General features: G+C 36.0%; 1 protein-coding gene across 4 annotated transcripts in view; it reads right to left on the bottom strand.

The window, feature by feature from the left end:
- The window catches only part of LOC129086396 (LIM zinc-binding domain-containing Nebulette), a 216,950-nt gene that overhangs the window by 25,672 nt on the left and 171,180 nt on the right, over window positions 1-20,098 (bottom strand). Inside the window, exons 4-6 of one of the 4 annotated variants that reach the window (XM_054592890.1) lie at window positions 9,309-9,416; window positions 7,606-7,681; window positions 5,721-5,799 (exon numbers count right to left, since the gene is read on the bottom strand). In XM_054592890.1, coding sequence (XP_054448865.1) covers window positions 5,753-5,799; window positions 7,606-7,681; window positions 9,309-9,416 — 231 coding nt within the window. In that variant the 3' untranslated portion in view covers window positions 5,721-5,752. The other 3 variants (XR_008530810.1, XR_008530811.1, XM_054592906.1) reach the window with 3 other exon arrangements.

Below are 20,098 nucleotides of genomic sequence, written 5' to 3'. Positions count from 1 at the left end.
TGATTTTAAAGGGTTTTTTTCCTAAATCTATACTCTTTTTCATAGTTTGCTAAAGACAAGCAAATTCTGACACCTGTGAAATTTTAAGACCGTAATGATACAGAAGCTTAATTCAAGCAAATTAAAGGTTGACTTTGTTACAATTAATATAGAGGGAAAAGCAATCAGAAATATGAGCAAACAATGAAAATGATCATAACTTCTAGCTTCTTGTCCTTGGAACCAAGTCTGTAGGCGATTCACAAAAACAATAGGTTTTCAAACAGAAATTTAGAGATATGCATTCACCAGCAACATTACATATAATTTTGTGCAGAGGAACAAAAAGGCTGCAAAAGCAGCCCTGACAAAAGTAAAAGAAAAGTGACAGTAGAAAGTACAAGCAAAAAATAAAGAAAAGCAATATCCATAACGTAGTTCTTCTAGGAAAATGAAATGCAAACTAGTGAACATATTTGCATATACTTTTAAAAAAATGATTGCTTCTAACTTTCAATCATGCAATTTCCTTTAATTGTATAAACTTGGCTTGGGCTACCAATGGGTTTTAATTAAACCTCTGCATGTCTCTCTCAATTCATGACCTCCTAATATGATGCAATGACATTGACTATTATACTTAAAACTTACCTCCAAATAGCCACTGAAATTATAATTATGTAGCATAATTATTAATGATAATCACATTTGGAGACTTCACAAATATATATGTAATATTTCTGATTTTTCTTTAACATTCAGTATGTACTCTCTGTAGGTATGTCCCAAAAGGTATTACTAAAATCTGATAGAAAAATCTGATACTTTTTAAGTTTTAAATCTGTATAATGCACCAGATACTAAGGCTTTTTTTTTTTTTAAGCTAGTATGTATTAGATTTTCCCCTGTGGCTTAGGAATATTTCTTTTCTATTGTTACACTTCCTCCCTCCTTTTTCTTCACACCTGTCCAAGCCTGACTGACTGCACAGGATATATAAGTGACCTACATAGCTCAGTGGAGACCTGGAAAACTTAAAAACATAATTACTATTACCTAACTTATCTTTGTTTCTATAAATGACTATGGCTCAAAAAAAACAAGAAAGAGGCTTGAAAGGGCCAATAAAGATTATTGGAAATAAGACCTAGGAGAAATTTTTTTTTCTTAGTTAAGATTGTTTGGCTTGAAATTAGAAAAAATTAAAAACTGATTGTGTAAGTTTTCCTGGAATGACAACAGGTGGTATTATCCCCCTTCACCAAAGAAACTGGCTGATGAAAGTAGCTCACTGTCACAAAACACATGTTACTTCATTATCCCCAAATTACCCTGTGATACAGGCAGATCACTTCTCCTTTAGTCCTGTTACGATCTGAATTATGTCCCCCTACCCCAAATTCAAATTTTGAAGCCCTAACCCCCATATGACAGTATTTTGAGATAGAGCCGTTAAGAAAGTAATAAAGGTTAAATGAGGTCATCAGGGTCAGGTCATCAGGGTGGGGCCCTGATCCTATTCAATTAGTGTCTAGACACTGGAGATCTCTTTCTCTCATGCACACGCATCCAGGAAAGGCCATGTGAGGGCACAGCAAGAAAGCGACCCTGCAATCCAGTAAGAGAGCTCTCACCAGAGACCACCCTTCTTGACTTGAGCTGGCACTTCCAGCCTCTAGAACTGTGAGGAAATAAATTGCAGCTGTTTAAGCCACACAGCCTGTGGTATTTTGTTATGGCAGCCAGCGGAAACTAATGCAAGCCCATTTTTCTCAGGTCCTGAGACACTAAAATGAATTCCCTGGCTCTGACATTTTAAAACAGGGGCAATCCTTGCATTTCTAATACAATGTAATTTTTAGAAGTCACATTTAGAAAGCCATTGGTCCTGCTTTACTGAGAGAATACTGGTATAATCTTTTGATGAAACTACAGAAATATTGAAATAAAAATAGGAGAAAGTGAAAAATAGGTGTTTATCAAGCAGCACAAAACAAATAACAAGTTCAAAATAATTTTAAAAGCTAACTCTCTTGCACAGAGAAGTTTCAAGACAAAGGATGTGTAAAATCAGTCAATATTTTAAATATTATTGCCTCATTCATTTACTCAGCACACATTTACTGAGTACCTGCTATGTGTCAAGCATTATTCTAGGTATTAGCAATTCTGTGTTGAAGGGATTGATTAGTTCCCTACTGTACTGTGGCTTTATCCAAAGAAAATTTTTATTGGCCTAGACTTAGATGGATGGAAAGGGAGACTTTTCCAGAAAAGAAAGAAAAATAACTTGAGAAAATAAAAAAAAAAATAACATCCTTAAAAGAATTCAATCAATCATTTATTAGGTAACTCCTTCATGCTAGAGAATGATGGAATGAAGAAAAGACCTGGGAGTTAAGGAAGAAAATCCATGTGATTTCTACATAGGTCTTAACAGATGTTTGATTTAAATAAATCTAGAGAGATTAAAACTCCTTGTAATAATCACCATTATAAGGTGAAATTCACACAATGTGAGGGTGATTCACCCCTCAAAGTATCAATACAGGTGTTTATCAGGGTTGGTCTTGAGTGAGTCCCAGAGCTGGCAGCCTTGCTTGGGCAGAGGGAGAAGCCATGGGAAGATTTGCTGGCGCAAGAAGTCAATTCATTTGTTTATCAGTTTTAGCTCTGTGCTAGGCCATGGGGTTACAGAGAAAAAGACAGAGCCCAAATCTTCATAGAGTTCGGTCTAGGAGGAAAAAAGCTCATAATGCAGCTATAGAACCAGGCTCCAGGCTGAGGAGGGGAAGAGCAAGGCTAGGGAAGAGGAGGCAGCCTCTGAGCTGAGCATGGATATGGAGAAGGTAGGGATGGCCTTCTAGCAGAAATTTGAAGTGGATAGAGCTCAGGTCCAAGACAGACACCCAGGCTATAGACCTCAGCTGGATTAAACCCAGGACAGCCTCGCACTCCATGCTAATGGTTTTGCATTTTATCCCAAAGGCAATGGGGGGCCATTGAGATTTTAAGGATAAAGTGGCATGATTAGATGTGTGTTTTAGGAACCTTGCAAGAAACCATGAGAAGAATAGCTTGGGAGGGAGAAGAGGCAGTGCTTGGCAAGTGAGAATAGTCAAGAGACATTCACACAACCCAAGGAAGGGATAGAGAGGGCCTAAATTAAGGACATGACAAGAAGGGTAAGGTACAAAATGCCATGATACGCATTCTTGGATATAACAAAAAAAATAAATTGAAAAAGACATGAATAATCTTCATCTTCATGAATTTAGAGAGATTAAACACATACCACGTAAAATATTGAAACCAAAATGTGGACTTGATGTGTGAAATGAGTGGCGCAGATAAAAGTGCTATCATACAAAGCACTACCGTGATTCAGGGAGGCTCTGTAGCTGGGTTCTGAGTGTGTGTCTGGAATCAGGGGGTGGGGATGTCATTCACACACAGTAAGATCGTTCCAAACAAGAGGAATGACTCATGTGAAAGCCCAGAACAGAGCAAGTTGGCCAAGCCTAAAACAAATGAAAGAATAGTGTTGAAGGGCAGTGAAAGATGAGGTGAAAAATAGTAATTTAGGAGCAGATAGTGGAGCGTCCTTAGAGTCAGAATTAAAGGGCTTAGGGTAGGCTTTATCCTCCTCAAAGTGAAGGTCCAAGGAAAAACTTTTAGTGGATCATAATTAGGGTTTTGATGAAAAAGAAATTTTGGAAACAGTCATATGGTGACAGTGTTTAAGATACAATGGAAGGAGCAGAAAGGGGCTGGAAGGCGATAAGGCCAATTAGGAGCCTCCTGCAACAACTCAGGCAGATAAGGGCCTGAACACCGTGGGACTGAAAAGAACAGAGTGGGGGAAAGGGCCCGCGCAAGAGACAGATCATCAGAAGTCATTTTCTGGATCCTTAGTCTTTGTTTCCAAAAAGAAGTCGTACATGTTAATTCTTTGATTACGGGTGTCCCTCCCAAGCCTCCCCTTCAGACAATGCCATTTTATAACCACAACTCTTGTACTTGCCATGCACAAGTAATTACTGGTCTGGGATGTATTTGTTTCTTTAACTGACTGTGGCTAAAAAATTGAGGATAAAAAGAAGAGATCAACCTTTGAAGTTCTGCCCTAGGTGGAAAAATAAAGCAAAACCAGGTGTTAGGGAAACCACAGATTTGGAAATGAGAAAGGACTACGAGGTAATTTTCCGTACACTTTTCTCAAGAAAGTATACGTATTCCTCATAGAAATGCTTTCCCTCAGGAGAGGTTGTTCAGAAGCTCTAATTAGACTGGATATGTCAAAGTGTTTTGAAATGAATAAAGCATTCATACATGTGTTAGGTATTAGGAGGAAAATACATGTTATTGCCCTATCACTTTCTCTGACATAAAATAATGCTGACCCACTATTACCTGAGAATGCATCGGAGTCACTGGTTGAGATAAGCTGGAGATAACATATGACCCATTAAAGTAGCATATAAATTCTGTCTGTGAAAATAATAGATTTCAAGAGCTTAAATCTAAATCATTGGCCTCATCACCAGCCACTGATGTTAATCAAGACAGTTATGAGTTATAACAAAAACACTATTCCATTCTCCTTTCAAACTACTTAATGTACTAGATTTTACTACTCAAAATTAGAAGATTTCCTATAAATTTTTCATGAGTTATAAAACTATTATGCTTTTTATATAAAGGATCAAAATTGACAAATAATTTTTTAAATTTCAACATTAAATGACTTTCTAACTTTTACCTTTCTCCCCTTAACAAAAGAACCTTTTTGTATGTTTGCTGCATATTAAAAGAAAAAAAATCCTACATCAGTTGTTCAGGTTCATATAAGACCTAATTGCTTCATACACTCTAATTTTGCCACCAGTTTATAATTAGCGTGCATTTCTCATGCATGAGTTGACCCAATTACATAACAAATTTTGCCTTTGGGGATTGCTCTTGACTGCTTGTCTTCTGTCCACCATACAACTCAATTTCACACCGTCAGCATCCTGAACATGGCCGCGGTCGGTCTCTGTCAAAATGATTTATTTAAATTACAAACAGAGACCAGATCCCTAGATAATCATCCCCACCTTCAAGCTCACCCTTACACACAACCTAACTTTGAATCAAATTTTTTAATAGTCCACAGACACTGCTATTCAATTATTAGGCCAGGTTTACCTCCAATAATCTAATATTTTTGAACTTAAAAGTCTCAGGGAACTAAATCAACAGTATCCACTTGAGCTTATTAATGGGCATATAATTTATTTTACATTCTAAGAAGTCAGTGAAAAATTATGTAGCCACATCAAAAAACTAAAAATAATTGCATTTCAATATCAAATTAAAGAGACACTTGTTTTTCTATAATTTTTTAAAGACATCGATCTTAGGTTTGGTTTTGTTTTTTGTTTTTTTGGTAAACTATGTAAGCATTTCTTATGAATGAGTATGCAAAATTGAAAATGGTAGCAAAAGGGGTATTTGGGAAACAGGAGAGATAACCAAAATTATAAATACTGATGGAGTAAGGGAAAGGATATAGAGCAGGTTAAAATACTATTGTCTGTGTTGTCAGTGATTAAGAAAAGGGGCTCTAAAGATTCCCACAGATGCTAACACACACAGGCGCGTGCGCACACACACACACACACACAGATATGCACAATTTTTCCTCTGCGAGTTGAGGACAGGAACAAATCTTGACAAATCACACATGGTACACTTACCATTCCAGTCAGTATGTAAGACATAAGCTTTGTCATCTGGGTTTTTTCCTTTCCCCTTCACAAATTGTTTCTATGCCACCTGAAATAAATTTGAAAATAAACATCTAAATTTTATCTACAGCACAAAGATTTTAAAAAGCTTCTTGGAGTTGGACTTCACCATTTCATTTCACAATTTATCCACAGACTGTCTCAACTAATTGAAAATGCAGTTTATATTAACGTGAAAGCAGGCAGAATGAAATCCATCAATAACCTCTGCTAGGCTGGGTGAGTCCCTTGGATGTCTGCGGTGATTCTGCCTGGCTCTCCTGCTGTTGGTTCCCTGAATGAACTACTTATAAATGTGAAGGAGGTAATCACCTGAATTAGAAACAGCCTTTACAATTACCCACACAAGCGAGAGCTCTAAGGACAACAGGGAAAAAAAAAGTTTTTAAAAATGTGCAAATGCACAGGAATTCCTCAACTCATGTTTCAACGTTATCCTTTAAAAAAAATTTTTTTTTAAATATCACTAAGCAAAGAAAATGTGGAGATGTGCTAGGATAGTTCTGTCATTTGTGAATTTATGCCCTAGAATTAGGCCGGGAGGAGAGAGGGGAGGAGGCAATAAGACATCTTCTGGAATTTCATGGGAAAAAAAATATTTATTTGGCAATCAGTTCTGTTTCTTTCCAACCACTCAGCACATTCTGTAATCTGGCCTCTTTTCTTATTCTTTCTGCAGCTCCACCAAGTGAGTAACATAGCAGAAGAATTTTAAATCGCAGCATTTAATAAATCTCCCAGGTTCAATATGTTGTCATTATAGACCCCAAAAGAAGGAAGTCAAGGCTAAACCCACCCTCCCCCTTTCATTACACACAATTTCAAATTTACAGCTGTATTTTATCCACACCTCGCAAGCATATGCAGACTGAGTGGGCATTTCCAAATGATTTCAAATCCCAGACAAATGATTATGGGAGTGTGAGAAAAAAATTCATATAACTGACAGACACAAGCAATCAAAAATGCCCATTCATCCATAACATATTAACCAAAACACATAAGTTGTCATTAAATCCCCTGTTTTAATGTCTTTATACTTTCTTTAGTCCAAAAGGAATTAAAGGGAGCTTAGAAAGATCCAGACAACATTCAAAGTTAAATAAAGTAAAAACAAGTAAGAAAATGAAGCATCGGAAAAATAAAGGTTGTAAAGACCCTGGCTATATTCACCCACCAACATCATCCTATATTAAACGTGGAGCTCAAATCTCATATCCTTTACGGTTTCCAGGATGAGCATCCCAGAATCTCCTGCAGAAAAAGTCTGGTGCCTTTCCAGTCTGGACATTTTCTCACCTTCTTCATCTCAAAGCAGACACAGTCCAGGCCACTGTCAAAAATATCTGTGTCTGGGTTTGGCCAATATAGTTCAGTGTTTGGGTTTATCTGAAAGTAATGTGGAAAACTGAACTTGCCAAAATACCAGCTTTCAGATTAACCCACGTTTCTTACAGAAAAAAGATCCTTGGATAATATGGAAAACCCCATGAGGTCACGGAAAAGTTCATAAAGTTGCAGCCTTATAAATCAATAATAAATTCACTAGACCTCAGAATACTTAACAGCTTCCTTTCTTCAAGAGTAAATCCCTAACAGTAATATTAGGAAATCTGTATTTTTTTATTACTATCCAAATATTAATATGCCTCATCATACTAAAAGTACTACTTGCAAGGCTGCTATGATTGCTAATACCAAGACAATTGCAAAGAAAATATTAAGAAACCCAAATTATATGCTTTTAAAAATCAGCATTGTCTAAATTATAGGTTGAATCTAAATAGTATTTTATATACTGTTATGTATATAATAAATATAGGTTTATACATACCTGTGTTATAAGGGTTTTTTGCATAATGAAGAATGGATCTGCAAACAGTCTCTGGTATTGAATAAAATGTATATTCCTGCTAACGATAAAGGTTGGTGAAATAATCAATTCTTTTCTTATTAAATATGAATATTGAGTTAATTTGAATATAAATTAAAAGGCTTACCTTTGAATCCACTGTAATCCTTATGTTAGCTGTCACGTGGATATCTTTAGCAGAAATGTTTAGCTCTTTTTTGAAATAAATTTCTGTGATAGTTGAAGATTTATAGCTTTGTTTTGTGAAGCATTGTTTTTGTTTTTAATAAAAGTTACCCAACAATAATACAAAAAAAAAGAAACACTACTAAATGTAACTTCCAGTGAAATATATGAGTATGTTTAATTTGCATTCTTAAAAGCAAAAATAGGTTTTTAATTTAAGGAAAGAATGAAGAAAAAGACAGATGAGGGGCACAATCTTCAGTTCTCATACTTGGAGTGTTGTTGAGATAGAGCAAAAAAACTAAGGAACAACAGGCAGGAACCCTTAAAATTCAGCCTTTTCTCCTCAAAGGAAAAAAGTCCTTACTAAGATAAAATGTCCATTTAAAGAGCAAACAATGGGTAAACATTAGAGGATATGGAAAACAAACAAACAAACAAACAGTATTTACTCTGCCTCCTCTCACTCCCTAGATGTTTTTTAAATATCATCTGTTTCAGACCCTTTGACAAATAAAATTCTTTCTCAAATTACATACTATGACTCTGTCTGCAAATTGTCACTCTACATATAATTATGATGGCCCAATATCAGTGAGTTTAAAACCATTTGCTAATTAAACATTTCCTGGAAATTAAGACTACATCACTTACAACATTTAGATACACAAAATTTAGTGACTCTACAGTGACACACTAAATAAATTTCTCATGAAAAATGCATATTTGCACATACTTTTATATAATGTACACAGTGGTTGATTTTCATTCATATTGCCTGTTGAATACCTTGCATTGAACTAACTTTTTTCAGAATGAAATACATTTTACCAAACTTTATAGAATTCTTCAGAAGAAACATAACAACACAAATTACAAAAAGTAAAAATAGCTGTTTATCTGCCTTTAGTACTGAATTAACACTTTTCAGTATCTAATATGCTTTGAACTTGTTAGTCTCAATTTTCTTTTTCAAAAAATATATTACTGAATAAGACGCAGCTTTCAAATTCAAAGCAACCTCATATGTAAGTGTTTATTTTAAAAATTAAATTTAATACTCTATTCTACAAATATCTAAAGTGTGAAATCTTATATATACATAATTAGCAAATAGGAAATTTCTCAAGATGCTTGACCTTATATGTATATGTTTTGCATGTTTACCCACAGGGAAAAAACCTTTCAGGTTTTTTAACTTAACGATGAAAGCCCTCTTTTGGAAGAATTCAAGGCTAAGAACCATTCAAAACGGCATAAGATGTTAAATTACAATAGCTTCTGAAATACAGCCATTGCTATTGAAGTGTTAGGCTCTAGATAACTGTGATGAAATCAAAGAGAAGGAATTTCACAGATGAAGTTGGCATATTTTATGAGTACATCGAGTACTGCTTACATACCAAAGCAACAACACCACTTTCAAATCACCCAATCTCACTTTCTCATCCAGAAACTCAAGTTAGGACCATCACATCACTGAACAAACAGTCACCTACATTACTGATTTGTTCCTGAGTCCTCTTCAGCCTCTGAAGTTCAGGCGTGTCAGTAACGATGCTGAAGCCCCTCCCTTTGCTTTCTTCAAAATCTCTTTTGTACTTGACCTAACAGCGGGGGTTGTGAGGGGAAATAAAAGAAAAAAAGAAAAGTAAACAGAGGAATCACAAATCCCTAAAAAGCTGCTGAAATTGGAAGCAATGCCTCCAGACACAGCTCTATCAACGAGTAGCAAAGTGGGAGGCAGGGGCATAGCCAGACTGCCTGGTTTACATTCCAGCAACTCCACTGACTGTGTGATCTTAGGCAAGTTACTTAACCACTCTGTGCCTCAAGGGTCTCATCCATAAAATGGCAGAAAAAACAATATTTAAATAATGCTATTTAATAGGTCCTAAGGATAGGATCAAATCTACTAATACCCACACCTAGCCAATAGCAAGCAATTAAGTGCTCCATAATATTTATTATTATTATCATCAATAGTTGTACTACTGCTCCGATGCCCATCTTGTCAGTGGCAAACCATCATTTTGCACCTGGACTGCACTATGGGGCAGAAAGACACACAAAATCATCAACAGCTACCCCTGTCCTTACAAAGTTTTCATTCTAGTTCATAAAGAAAAGCATGTGGATATGATTATACACTGCTATATTGCTAAATGTCAAGTATGTAAATGCTTATGAAAGTATTTATAACATAGACCACATCGAGAGATTGAAAGGCTTTAAGCACATGCCCTTAGCATACTGTGTGCTGAGGTACCTAAGATTTCTTTTTTTCAGTGTTTAAATATATTTCTTTTCTAATTACAACACAGTGAAGCTGACTTTTACAGTTCCCTCGAGGGAGCAGAATAGCTAATGCTTAATCTTACTAGAGCCCCATCTCCTATTATTAGCATAATGATAATAACTGTCACACCAGTTAAATATTCTGCTTGTTAATGACTGAGATGCTTATATCACTCTGACTATTCTTATTTCTTTAAAGGCCTAAATACTAAGAAATATGAAAACACATTTTTGATAACCTGTTTTACATTCATAGTTACCATTTTCAAATTAAAACTAATATTAATAATTAACATTTAGTGTAGTTAATAAAAAATACGATTCTGTAAGTATAACTTTCAGTATAAATTTTAAGTGTCCTTAGTTGAGCATGGAAAGGCTGTTTTTGTATATGTAGTTGAATATTCGGTTCTCTCAAGCACTACTGTCCTTTAGACTACTAAAAAATTTCGCTTTGCCAGAAAAACTTGATAGAAAAAATAATCCCAGGTGAAAACAAATAGAAAGACATAGATACTCTCATTACTTTAAGCTTTAAAATATCTAATTTTCTCTATATCTTTTTATTTAATGTATCAAAGTATTAAAACCCTTACTTTATTTTCCTAAATAAAAGGCCTTTACCACATTATTTTTCTTTCACAGAAAATGCTTAATGAAATTAATCTTCTAACCCTCAACCTCCCAGCATGTGTGAAATACACACACCAGTATATTCATGGTGTTTTATGCCTAACTAAGCAGGAAAGCCATTTAGCTTAGCCTGAAGTTAGCACTAGGGCACAAAACAGTAAACTAATAAAAGTAAGAAAGATGACAAGGTTATAACAGCAACAGGCATGAAGAAGTAAGAAGAAAAATCTAATAGCCAAGTTTTAACATCATTAATGCCAGTTTCAGAGAAAGTACAATCCCATATTCTTTCTGTGATTAGTTTGGGGGTTTTTTAAAATGGTAATTTCCAAAGAAAGAACTGAGAAAAAAAACGTTAAATCCCAGAATCATAGGTTTTAAGTTGATAACCATTTTACAGCCCTTTCCAAATTCCCAAGACACATAGGAGTCCTGATTTGGGCTTGCCTCTTATATACTGAAGAGGATACATTCAAAATCCTAAATGGTTTGCAGTATTTTAGAAAACATGTAATCATTTTTAATGGCGTGATCCACAACCAAGCTTCATACAGCCTCAGCACCGACTCAAACACCAACTCACCCAATCTTTACTGCATACAGGGAGCCTTGTAGACATTAGTCAGTGGCTCTCTTTTCCATAGTCCCACTCACTTGAGTCCTAGCTCTCTACTAGGTCTAGAACACATGGAACTTGATAACAAGGCCAAAATCCTATTTATCTTTGTAATCTCAGAACCTAACATAGCACCTGGCCCATGGGAGTTGACTAATAAATGATTAAGAAAGGGAAGAAGTGAGGGAGAAGGGGAGGGAGGAAGAAGAGGGGTGGAAGCAGAGAGAGAGAGAGAGAGAGAATCTGGACCAGTTCCAGATACAAGAGAGGGATCTCATGTTCAAGGACTGAAAAATGGAGCCATTTGACTGCAGCACTTGGTGAAGGGGCAAGACCCAGGAAGCTAAAATCACAGACCTAGGCCAGATTCGGAAAGAATTGCTGGCCATAGTCCCTGCCTTAGTCCATGCAGGCTGCTATAATACAAATGCCACAGACTATATGGCTTACACACAACAGAAATTTCTCCCTCATAGCTCTGGAGACTGGGAAGCCCAAGACCAAAGCACTGACAGATTTGGAGTCTGGTGAAAACCCTCTACCTGATAAACAGACCTCTGTAACCTCAAGTAGTAGGAGTGAGGAAGCTCTGTGGGGTCTCCTTTAGAAGGGCATTGATCTTATTCCTGAGGTCTCTATCCTCGTGACATAATTACCTGCCAAAAGGCACCCTCCTCCCCCTAATACCATTACATTGGGGATTAGGTCTCAACATAAAAATGTGAGCGGGACACAAACATTCAGCCCATAACAGGTGCTTTTATATACAAGCATTTAACATTAATGCAACAAGTATTCATTAAACCTCATATAAACTCCTCTTTCCTCAGTAAAAATGCCTTTTCTTCCCTTATGTTTCAGGATTGGATACAAAATGATTATCTCTGGTCTCTTGTCTCCTCTCCCATTAAATAGTACTTCTTGATGATCCCACGAATAACAGTGGCAGTATTCTCAGAACATTCTCTGGAATCTCCTCCTCATATATTCATTTATTCAATCCTTTGTTTATCCAAAAAATACCTGTTGAGCACCTACTATGTGCCAAGAACTATTCCAGTTGTGGGAACAATGCAGCAAAGAAGGGTCAATAATTCAACCCCTCACTGAGCTTGCATTACAATAAGAGAAATAGAAAAGACACAAGATCTATATAAGTTGAATAAATGGTACGTTAGTGGTAAGTCTAAGGGAAAATTAAAACTAGAAAGGAAGTGAGAAGGGTCAGGAATACTGCCCTTTTAGATAGGGTGGTCAGGGAAGGCCCCAATGGAAAGGAGACATTTCAGTAAAAGCTGAAGGAGGTGAGCATTATACACAGAGCAGCAAGATCTATATAAGTTGAATAAATGGTATGTTAGTGGTAAGTCTAAGGGAAAATTAAAACTAGAAAGGAAGTGAGAAGGGTCAGGAATACTGCCCTTTTAGATAGGGTGGTCAGGGAAGGCCCCAATGGAAAGGAGACATTTCAGTAAAAGCTGAAGGAGGTGAGCATTATACACAGAGCAGCAACGTGGCTGACTTCTGGTTTACCAGGCTCTTTCTGACCACTGTATTAATCAACTGGAGCACGCAGGGCAGAAGGAGAAGACCAGTCAGGGACAGACAATTTTCGTTCTCCTTCCCCCGCTGTCCACTACTGGAGAAGCATCATGGACCAAACAAGACAGAGAGAGTCCTTGGGCCCAGCCTCAGACCACAGCCTCACCAGCCAGGTGAGCTGCACACTCTTGTCAGAGGCGGCCAGGGAGAACACAGGAGAAGGGAGTACAGAATCAAGATGCCACTGTGAGTTCAGGAAGAGAACATGCTCTACCTGGGAAGTAATGCAATCTTCATTTCTTATGTGCTTACTCCTTCCAAAATGAAGAAAGGTACATTGAAATGCATTCTTAATGTAAATGTAAAAAATATACACAACAGGCTGTATGATTTACCATATCTTTCTTCAGAAGTAACATAAAAATGTATTTCAAATACTGAATGCTATTTAATATTGCCATGTTCCATATGTATGCATCTGTATATGAACTCACGCACATACATATTTATCTTCCTGTACTATAGATTAGAACACCAAGTCAAGAGTCAAAAGACCTGAACTTAAATCCTAAGTCTGTTCTGTGATGTTGATTTGTTCAATTTCTCTAACAATCCTGATTCCCCAGCTATACAACAGAAAAAGAAAAGCAATATGCTACAAAATGTTTGGCGGGTTAACATAAAGGACATGTGAAAACATCAGGCAAGGACATGCCCTTAGTAGGTCATTAGCAAATATTAGTTCCCTCCTTCTTGCTAAATTTAAAAAGTGACCTTTGTTGCTTAAATATGACCATTTCTGCCAATGTATGCTTGCTCTGTGATATTTTGTTTGGCGTCATCAGCAAGTAACACTCAGAAGTTCATACTGAGGTGGGAGCTGGAAACCAGGATGCTTCTAGCCCAGTGCAAGAGAAAGGTTCACAGTGATGGAAAAAGAAGACACAAAAGGGTAAGCAGAGCTGCACACCGAATTATTTGCTAGTCGTGAGATATAAGTTCTCTCCCCCAAACACTGCAAGTACCATAATTATTATAACAATATAAATAAATGTAGAAAATGAAAACCACTAAAGAAAAAGGCCGTTCTTAAGCAGAAAGCCACTTTTTAATTAGTTTTTAATTTATTTCTTATTATATTGTTTCCCATTATCATTTGTTCCCTTATACCCTTCTCCCCTCTACAATCACAAAGAAGCCAATAGAACCACAGACTGGTAAACTGTTGAACAACAGACTGAAAGGAGAATAAATAAAATTCAGCAGTGAGATCAAAGATGGACACATCTTACAGCTCAGTGGCTCCAGCCCCAACTATGCTCCTCTTGACCATGAAACTCTGACCATGAGCATGTAGAGACATAGGCCAGTATGTTCATAATAAGACTTTTGTATTATCAAAAAACCTGGAAACAACTGAGACATACATCCACAGGAGAATGAACAAATTATTTTCTCTTCATACAATGGCCTATTATCCAGAAATAAAAATAAATGACATACAGATGCATGGGTCCATATGGATGACTATCAGGAACATTTTGTTGAAGGGGGAAAAAGCAAGGAATACATACATATGTGGTAAACAAATGCGGAGAGCGGCTTGATAAGCATAACATCCAGAGAAGTGGTAAGGCCTGCTCATTGAAGGGGATCTGCTCATGAAAAAGAGGCGCCACTGTTCCCAGTGATGTTCAAGCTCTTTAAGTTGGAAAGTAGGTACACATATGATCCTTTTAATATCATGCTGTAAAATTTTCATGTACACTTCATATATTCTTTTGTACCAATCAAATACTTTACAATCATTTTCAAAGAAAGCATGGGCAGAATTTAAAACACCAGATGGGGAAACTAAAGCACCCAGAGGTTAAACCAAAATCATAAGCAGGAGAATAGAAAAAGATGAGAACCAGAATTCAGATGATATTTTCAGTCAGCTGAAGACAAGACTTGGGTTTTCTGTACGTGGCAAGTGAGCAAGCCCATGGACATCCCTATGCAGAAAGTTATATCAGCCTCTCTAAATTTCTTCATTTTAATGAAGTTGTTTGACTATATTGGCAAACACTGAACTGAAGCAAAAAGGCAGGAAAAATAAGAATTGCAAGAAGATGAAATGGTGTTGCATAAAAGGTTCCATACATGAAACAGTGAACAGTAGCAGCAGGAGGGGATCCTTGGCCAGTCACCATAGACCAGGTAGCTAAGAAGAATCCAGGGCCACGGGGTCAACAAAAGCAGAATATTACTTAGCTGTAAAGCAGCTTACCTCATCAGTATATGTTTAATAGGAACCCAACATCTACAGACATATTTACTACTGATTCGTGTTATTCTCCCCTTTATTTCGCATAGTCTCCACCTGATACCATGAAATCAATGACCAATTTTATTATCTTGATGGATACTTTACATTTTTTCAAGGAAAGATTATGAGGGTTGTATCATTTTTAAACTACATGCAAAATTCTTAGTTTGATCTGTGAAATTTAGCGCTCAATTACATAGTTCAGTAGATTTTAAAGTACTGGACCATATGCTTCTTTCTACCTCACTGCATTTTGCTTGGTGCTTAGCAGGTATTAAAAGCTTCATAACTATTTCATGATTGATTACTATCTAGTTTTGTATTTTTAATGTCTAAAATGCAGAAAATTGGCTAATCTTGCAGTGCTAAATGGGAATTAAACAACTACAAAGGAAAATCTTATTAAGGACTTTTTTGTAAGGTGAAGTTAATTTGAACAAATGTTAAGTCAAATAAGCTCAAAAAAGCGAATTTGCTTTTGTATCAATTAATGTCATAATTTGTAAATTTATGGTTAATTAAATAAAATTAAAATTTTAATTACCTTTTGAAACATAATTAAAAAGCATTAAAAATAATTTTCATAGATTTCTAAGCCTTAAATTAGCCTTTCACTGCATTTGCAGAGGTACTTAGTGATATATACAGGTTTCATCAGTTTTCTATGTTTATTCACAATCCAACTTTATCAGATTTGAAATCTCTTTACTTTTAACAGAATTTTTTTCAGTTAAAAACCAGTAAAGTCTCAATTGTATTTGAAACAAGTACTCTGAATGGATAATAAAGCATATCTTAATTAATTTCTCAGTAAGCTAAGATAATTAAAAATGACCCCTAAGACATCGACATGTAGCTTAGGAGTTAACAGCTCAGGCTCAGAATTTGACAAGCATTGTCTTGGGCTTTGGTTCCATCCCTTACTAGCTGTGTGACCTCAGGCAAGTTGCTTAAACTCTCTGAGCTTCAGTTTACTCGTGTACAAAATGAACATAATTGTAGTACTGTACTAATAATGCTTTTGTAAGAATTAAATGAGATAACAATAATGCCTGACATCTATTAACTGTCTACTATATCCCAGGCACTGTACTGATAGTATTTAGAGAATACATCCTACCACATGAGCCAGCAGTATGTTTACTGCCCTTGGGAGCGCCTCCAGTCTTTTGGGGATTGAAATAGAATATAAATTTAAAAATTAAATAAAAATTAAAATTTTTTTACCTATGTTATCTTCAGACAACTCCTAGCAGGTATACATTTTATTGGCCATTTTATTGATGAAGGAAAAGATTCTGAGGAGGTTACCGAGCTAATAGGGGACGGAAGTCTCTCTCTGACCTCTCCCCAGACATTATCTTTCAATTCATCTGACAATGAAAAAAATTGCCAAAATGAAAAATATTCAACTGAACACAAATAAGATATAAATAATGTCATGTAAACAAAAAAGAAAGTGCAATCAACTGAATATTTCTAGGTAGAGGATTCCAGAAGATCTACATAACTTACAATTGTAACTAATTCATTTTCTGTAATGAATACTGTGATGTCACATAAGGTACAAAAACTATCACCGAAAGAAAAGCTTAACACAGCCCACACTTTTCATTCGAAATGTGTTCCCAGGTATTTCTTTGGAACAAAACTACTGTTTAAATTTTCATGTTTTCATTTAGTAAAGATCAGGCCAGAAGGCAGAATACCATTGCTAGAACTGTAATATTGGTGAAAATATTGATTCAAAGCAAAACTCTTACTTATGTTAATGAAGAAAATTGGAGCCTAAAATATATATACATATTGCATATTTTCACTGAGAATTTCATAACAGAAAAAAATGTAACTAATCCACCAAATTCTTCCAATAAGTTATAAATTACTCTGCAGAGTAAATTAAGTATTTGGTGATGATAATTAACTTGTCTAGGAAACTAAAGGATCATCCAATGAACTATTCAGGTACTGCAGAGGCAAAAAATTAATATTCTAATACCTGACATAGTCCTGAAGGATAATTGACTCACTGTCTATTGCTACTACTTTATGTTGCCATGTTACTTTTTAAATAATATTTAATAATTCAGATGATTTATGAATTTTGATTTCTAGACACGTGTTCTCTCAGCTATTAATGCTTTAGAGAAAGTCAGCCTCATCCCATTTCATGATTATTATTTTTAAATATAAATACCTTATTCACACACAGAATGGAATATGTTGAAATTATTTTGAACCAGAAGGTATCATGCAAGGTTAAATTAAGGAGAAGATAATAAATTACAACAGGGAACATATTCCTGTGTGCCTAGCCTGAATTATAAAGTATTAAGAAATGGGTAATTTCCAATTAGGAAAAAAAAAGAATTAGGGAATTAGTAATTCATTTAAAAAGAAAGCTATATCCAAACTTCACTAAAAATAATAATAATAATAATAATAATAATAATAAGGATAAAATCAAGAATTCAGCAAATGTAAACAGAGCTGAACTAACACAAAACAGCCATGCAAGTGAAAATAACCCGTCCTTCATCACAGAGTCACAGCTGAAGAAGGTGACAGATGATTCCTCCCTGTTCTTACATACGCCTGCTCCCTAACAGATTGATGATGTCATTAAAATTGGTCCTAATAACCCTCCTACACCTCAATGACATTATCCATCAGGCAACACCAACTGGTTTGCCATAAGAAAACACTTCTTCCTCTTCTACAAAACTGAAAAAGGAAAAATGAAAGCTGTAACAGAAAATGCAAAAGAAGAGTAAATCTAAATGCACTGTACTTAATATACACACACTGACACCAAGATTAGCTTCCATGATAGGCAGCTTTTACCATACAGAAAAGCCCATGGATCTCAGCAAGGCATTTAATTCAAATTTTTTTAAGATTAAATCCTTAATACAATTTTGTTTTAGATTGTATTTATTTTTATAGAGGGGAAGGGAGAGAGGATGAGAGGGAGAGAAACATCAATGTGTAGCTGCCTCTCGGGCGCCCCCTACTGGGGACCTGGCCCACAACCCAGGCACGTGCCCTGACTGGGAATTGAACTGGCAACACTTTGGTTTGCAGGCTGGCACTCAATCCACTGAGCCACACCAGCCAGGGCCTTAAAACAAAATTTTATTTAAAACATCAATCTCCCAGACATTTCAACAGGCTATTAACATATCTTTGTTACAACTAGAAACAATGCTAATTCAGGTCTTACTCAGGGAAGAAACTATTGGAAATAAATATATTGGAAGTATTGAAGAATGAAGTGGAAAATTATGGCTTCTCAGGCTTCTTAGTTAACAGCGAGAGCTTCACATTGACTACAGGTGTGAGTGTTGAGTAATGCTGGCTTGTTGCCTCCCTGCTATGTAATGGCAGCTATGATTTATTAAAGAGCTACAAGGTATACGACGTTATACTTAGCATTTGACAGACTAACTTGCTTAATCTTCAAAACCACTCTGTAAAAGAGAGATCGATTTTACCCTTTTTACATGAGGAATATAGTTTCTCAGTAGTAAACCTATTATTTGCCCACCCAAAACATTATCCTTCTCAGTAACAGTCCCATGCCTCACTCTCTCCATTTAGGTTCACCCTAGAGGTGTCATTTTTCTACATAACTCACTTGATTAACCAGCATTTATTGGCCCCATAGGTAATCAGTAATCTGGCCTTAGCTAGTCTAAGTAAAGATGTTCTGGGGATTTGGGAATGGAGACCCAAAGTGTAGAGTGAGTCAGTCTCTCTCTCTCTCTCTCTCTCTGTCTCTCTCTCTCTCTCTCTCTCTCTCTCTCACTAAAACTCTATGATTTACAACTTGGGAACTATCAACAGCCAGGTTGGTCACTACCAGAATACAGACAGGCAGAGGGCGTCATGGCCTGGTGGCATTTGAATCCTGATTCCCACAGTTCCTGAAGCTCAAACAAGCACGTTCCTGCCCTTGGATTTTTGTACTTTAATACCCTCAAAAAACTATCATCTTGTTCTCAATCCCTTGCAGCCAAAAATCCTAATTAATATAGTAAACTGTGGCTTCTTGGTTAAAATGCAAGCCTAGCATCACTTTCTGGTGAGCCTCAGAGACAGGATTCAAACCCAGATCTGTCCTGAAAGCCTTTGCTCCCTTCTACCCTGTCATGTTAGAAGATGGTAATTTAAGCATTTTGTAAACTTTAAAGGCCTTCACTTAGAAGGAAATGTAATTTTAACAAAAATATATACTTATTTCTTTTTAAAGCCTAGATTTTAAACAACAGTGTAAAGAAAGTCTGAAATAACTTTTCAATTGTCTTAGATGTTACATACATTAGCAAGAATTGGATCGCTAATGGTTACACATACTACCAATTAGATGCTCAATGGGTATTTATCACATGAGTGAGTAAAAATCTAAGGTATATACTTCAAAATGAAACTTTAAAATGATTGCCATCCTCAAGCACGAACTTAGAAAAGTCTGTAGGTTATTCCGTATTTTCACTTTTAGAATAACTCTGATTTCCAACATGAAAAATTAGATACTAAATAACCTAAGAAAATCCCAAAGTTAACTTAGTACTATAATTAAAAAAACTACTGCATAAGCCTACACAATTACTATGTTATCTAGGCTGCATTTCTTTGAAGTTTCAAGTTCCATGATTTGGTGTAACGTCATGGTGCTACACGTGCAATTATTATATTCTTCCCTTGCTGACCTAAAAGTCTCCCCTTTGGCCTAAAGACATGAACAGGCTCTGGGTGAGTCCATTTCCCGAAAGAACAAATGGTCTTTCTTTTCCCTCCAGAATAAACATAGCAAGAAGCAATAGCATTTTTTCCTTGCAGTGTGAAAATAAAAAACTGGGTTTCACAGTTACAAAGAGGAAGAAGAA

The sequence above is a fragment of the Pteronotus mesoamericanus genome, unplaced genomic scaffold, assembly GCF_021234165.1.
Source record: "Pteronotus mesoamericanus isolate MK-2021 breed Mesoamerican mustached bat unplaced genomic scaffold, CSHL_Meso_final contig_130, whole genome shotgun sequence".
In the NCBI taxonomy this organism is placed as follows: Eukaryota; Metazoa; Chordata; class Mammalia; order Chiroptera; family Mormoopidae; genus Pteronotus; species Pteronotus mesoamericanus.
Note: the sequence above shows the minus strand (reverse complement) of the source record. Positions and strands in the feature narration are given on the sequence as shown.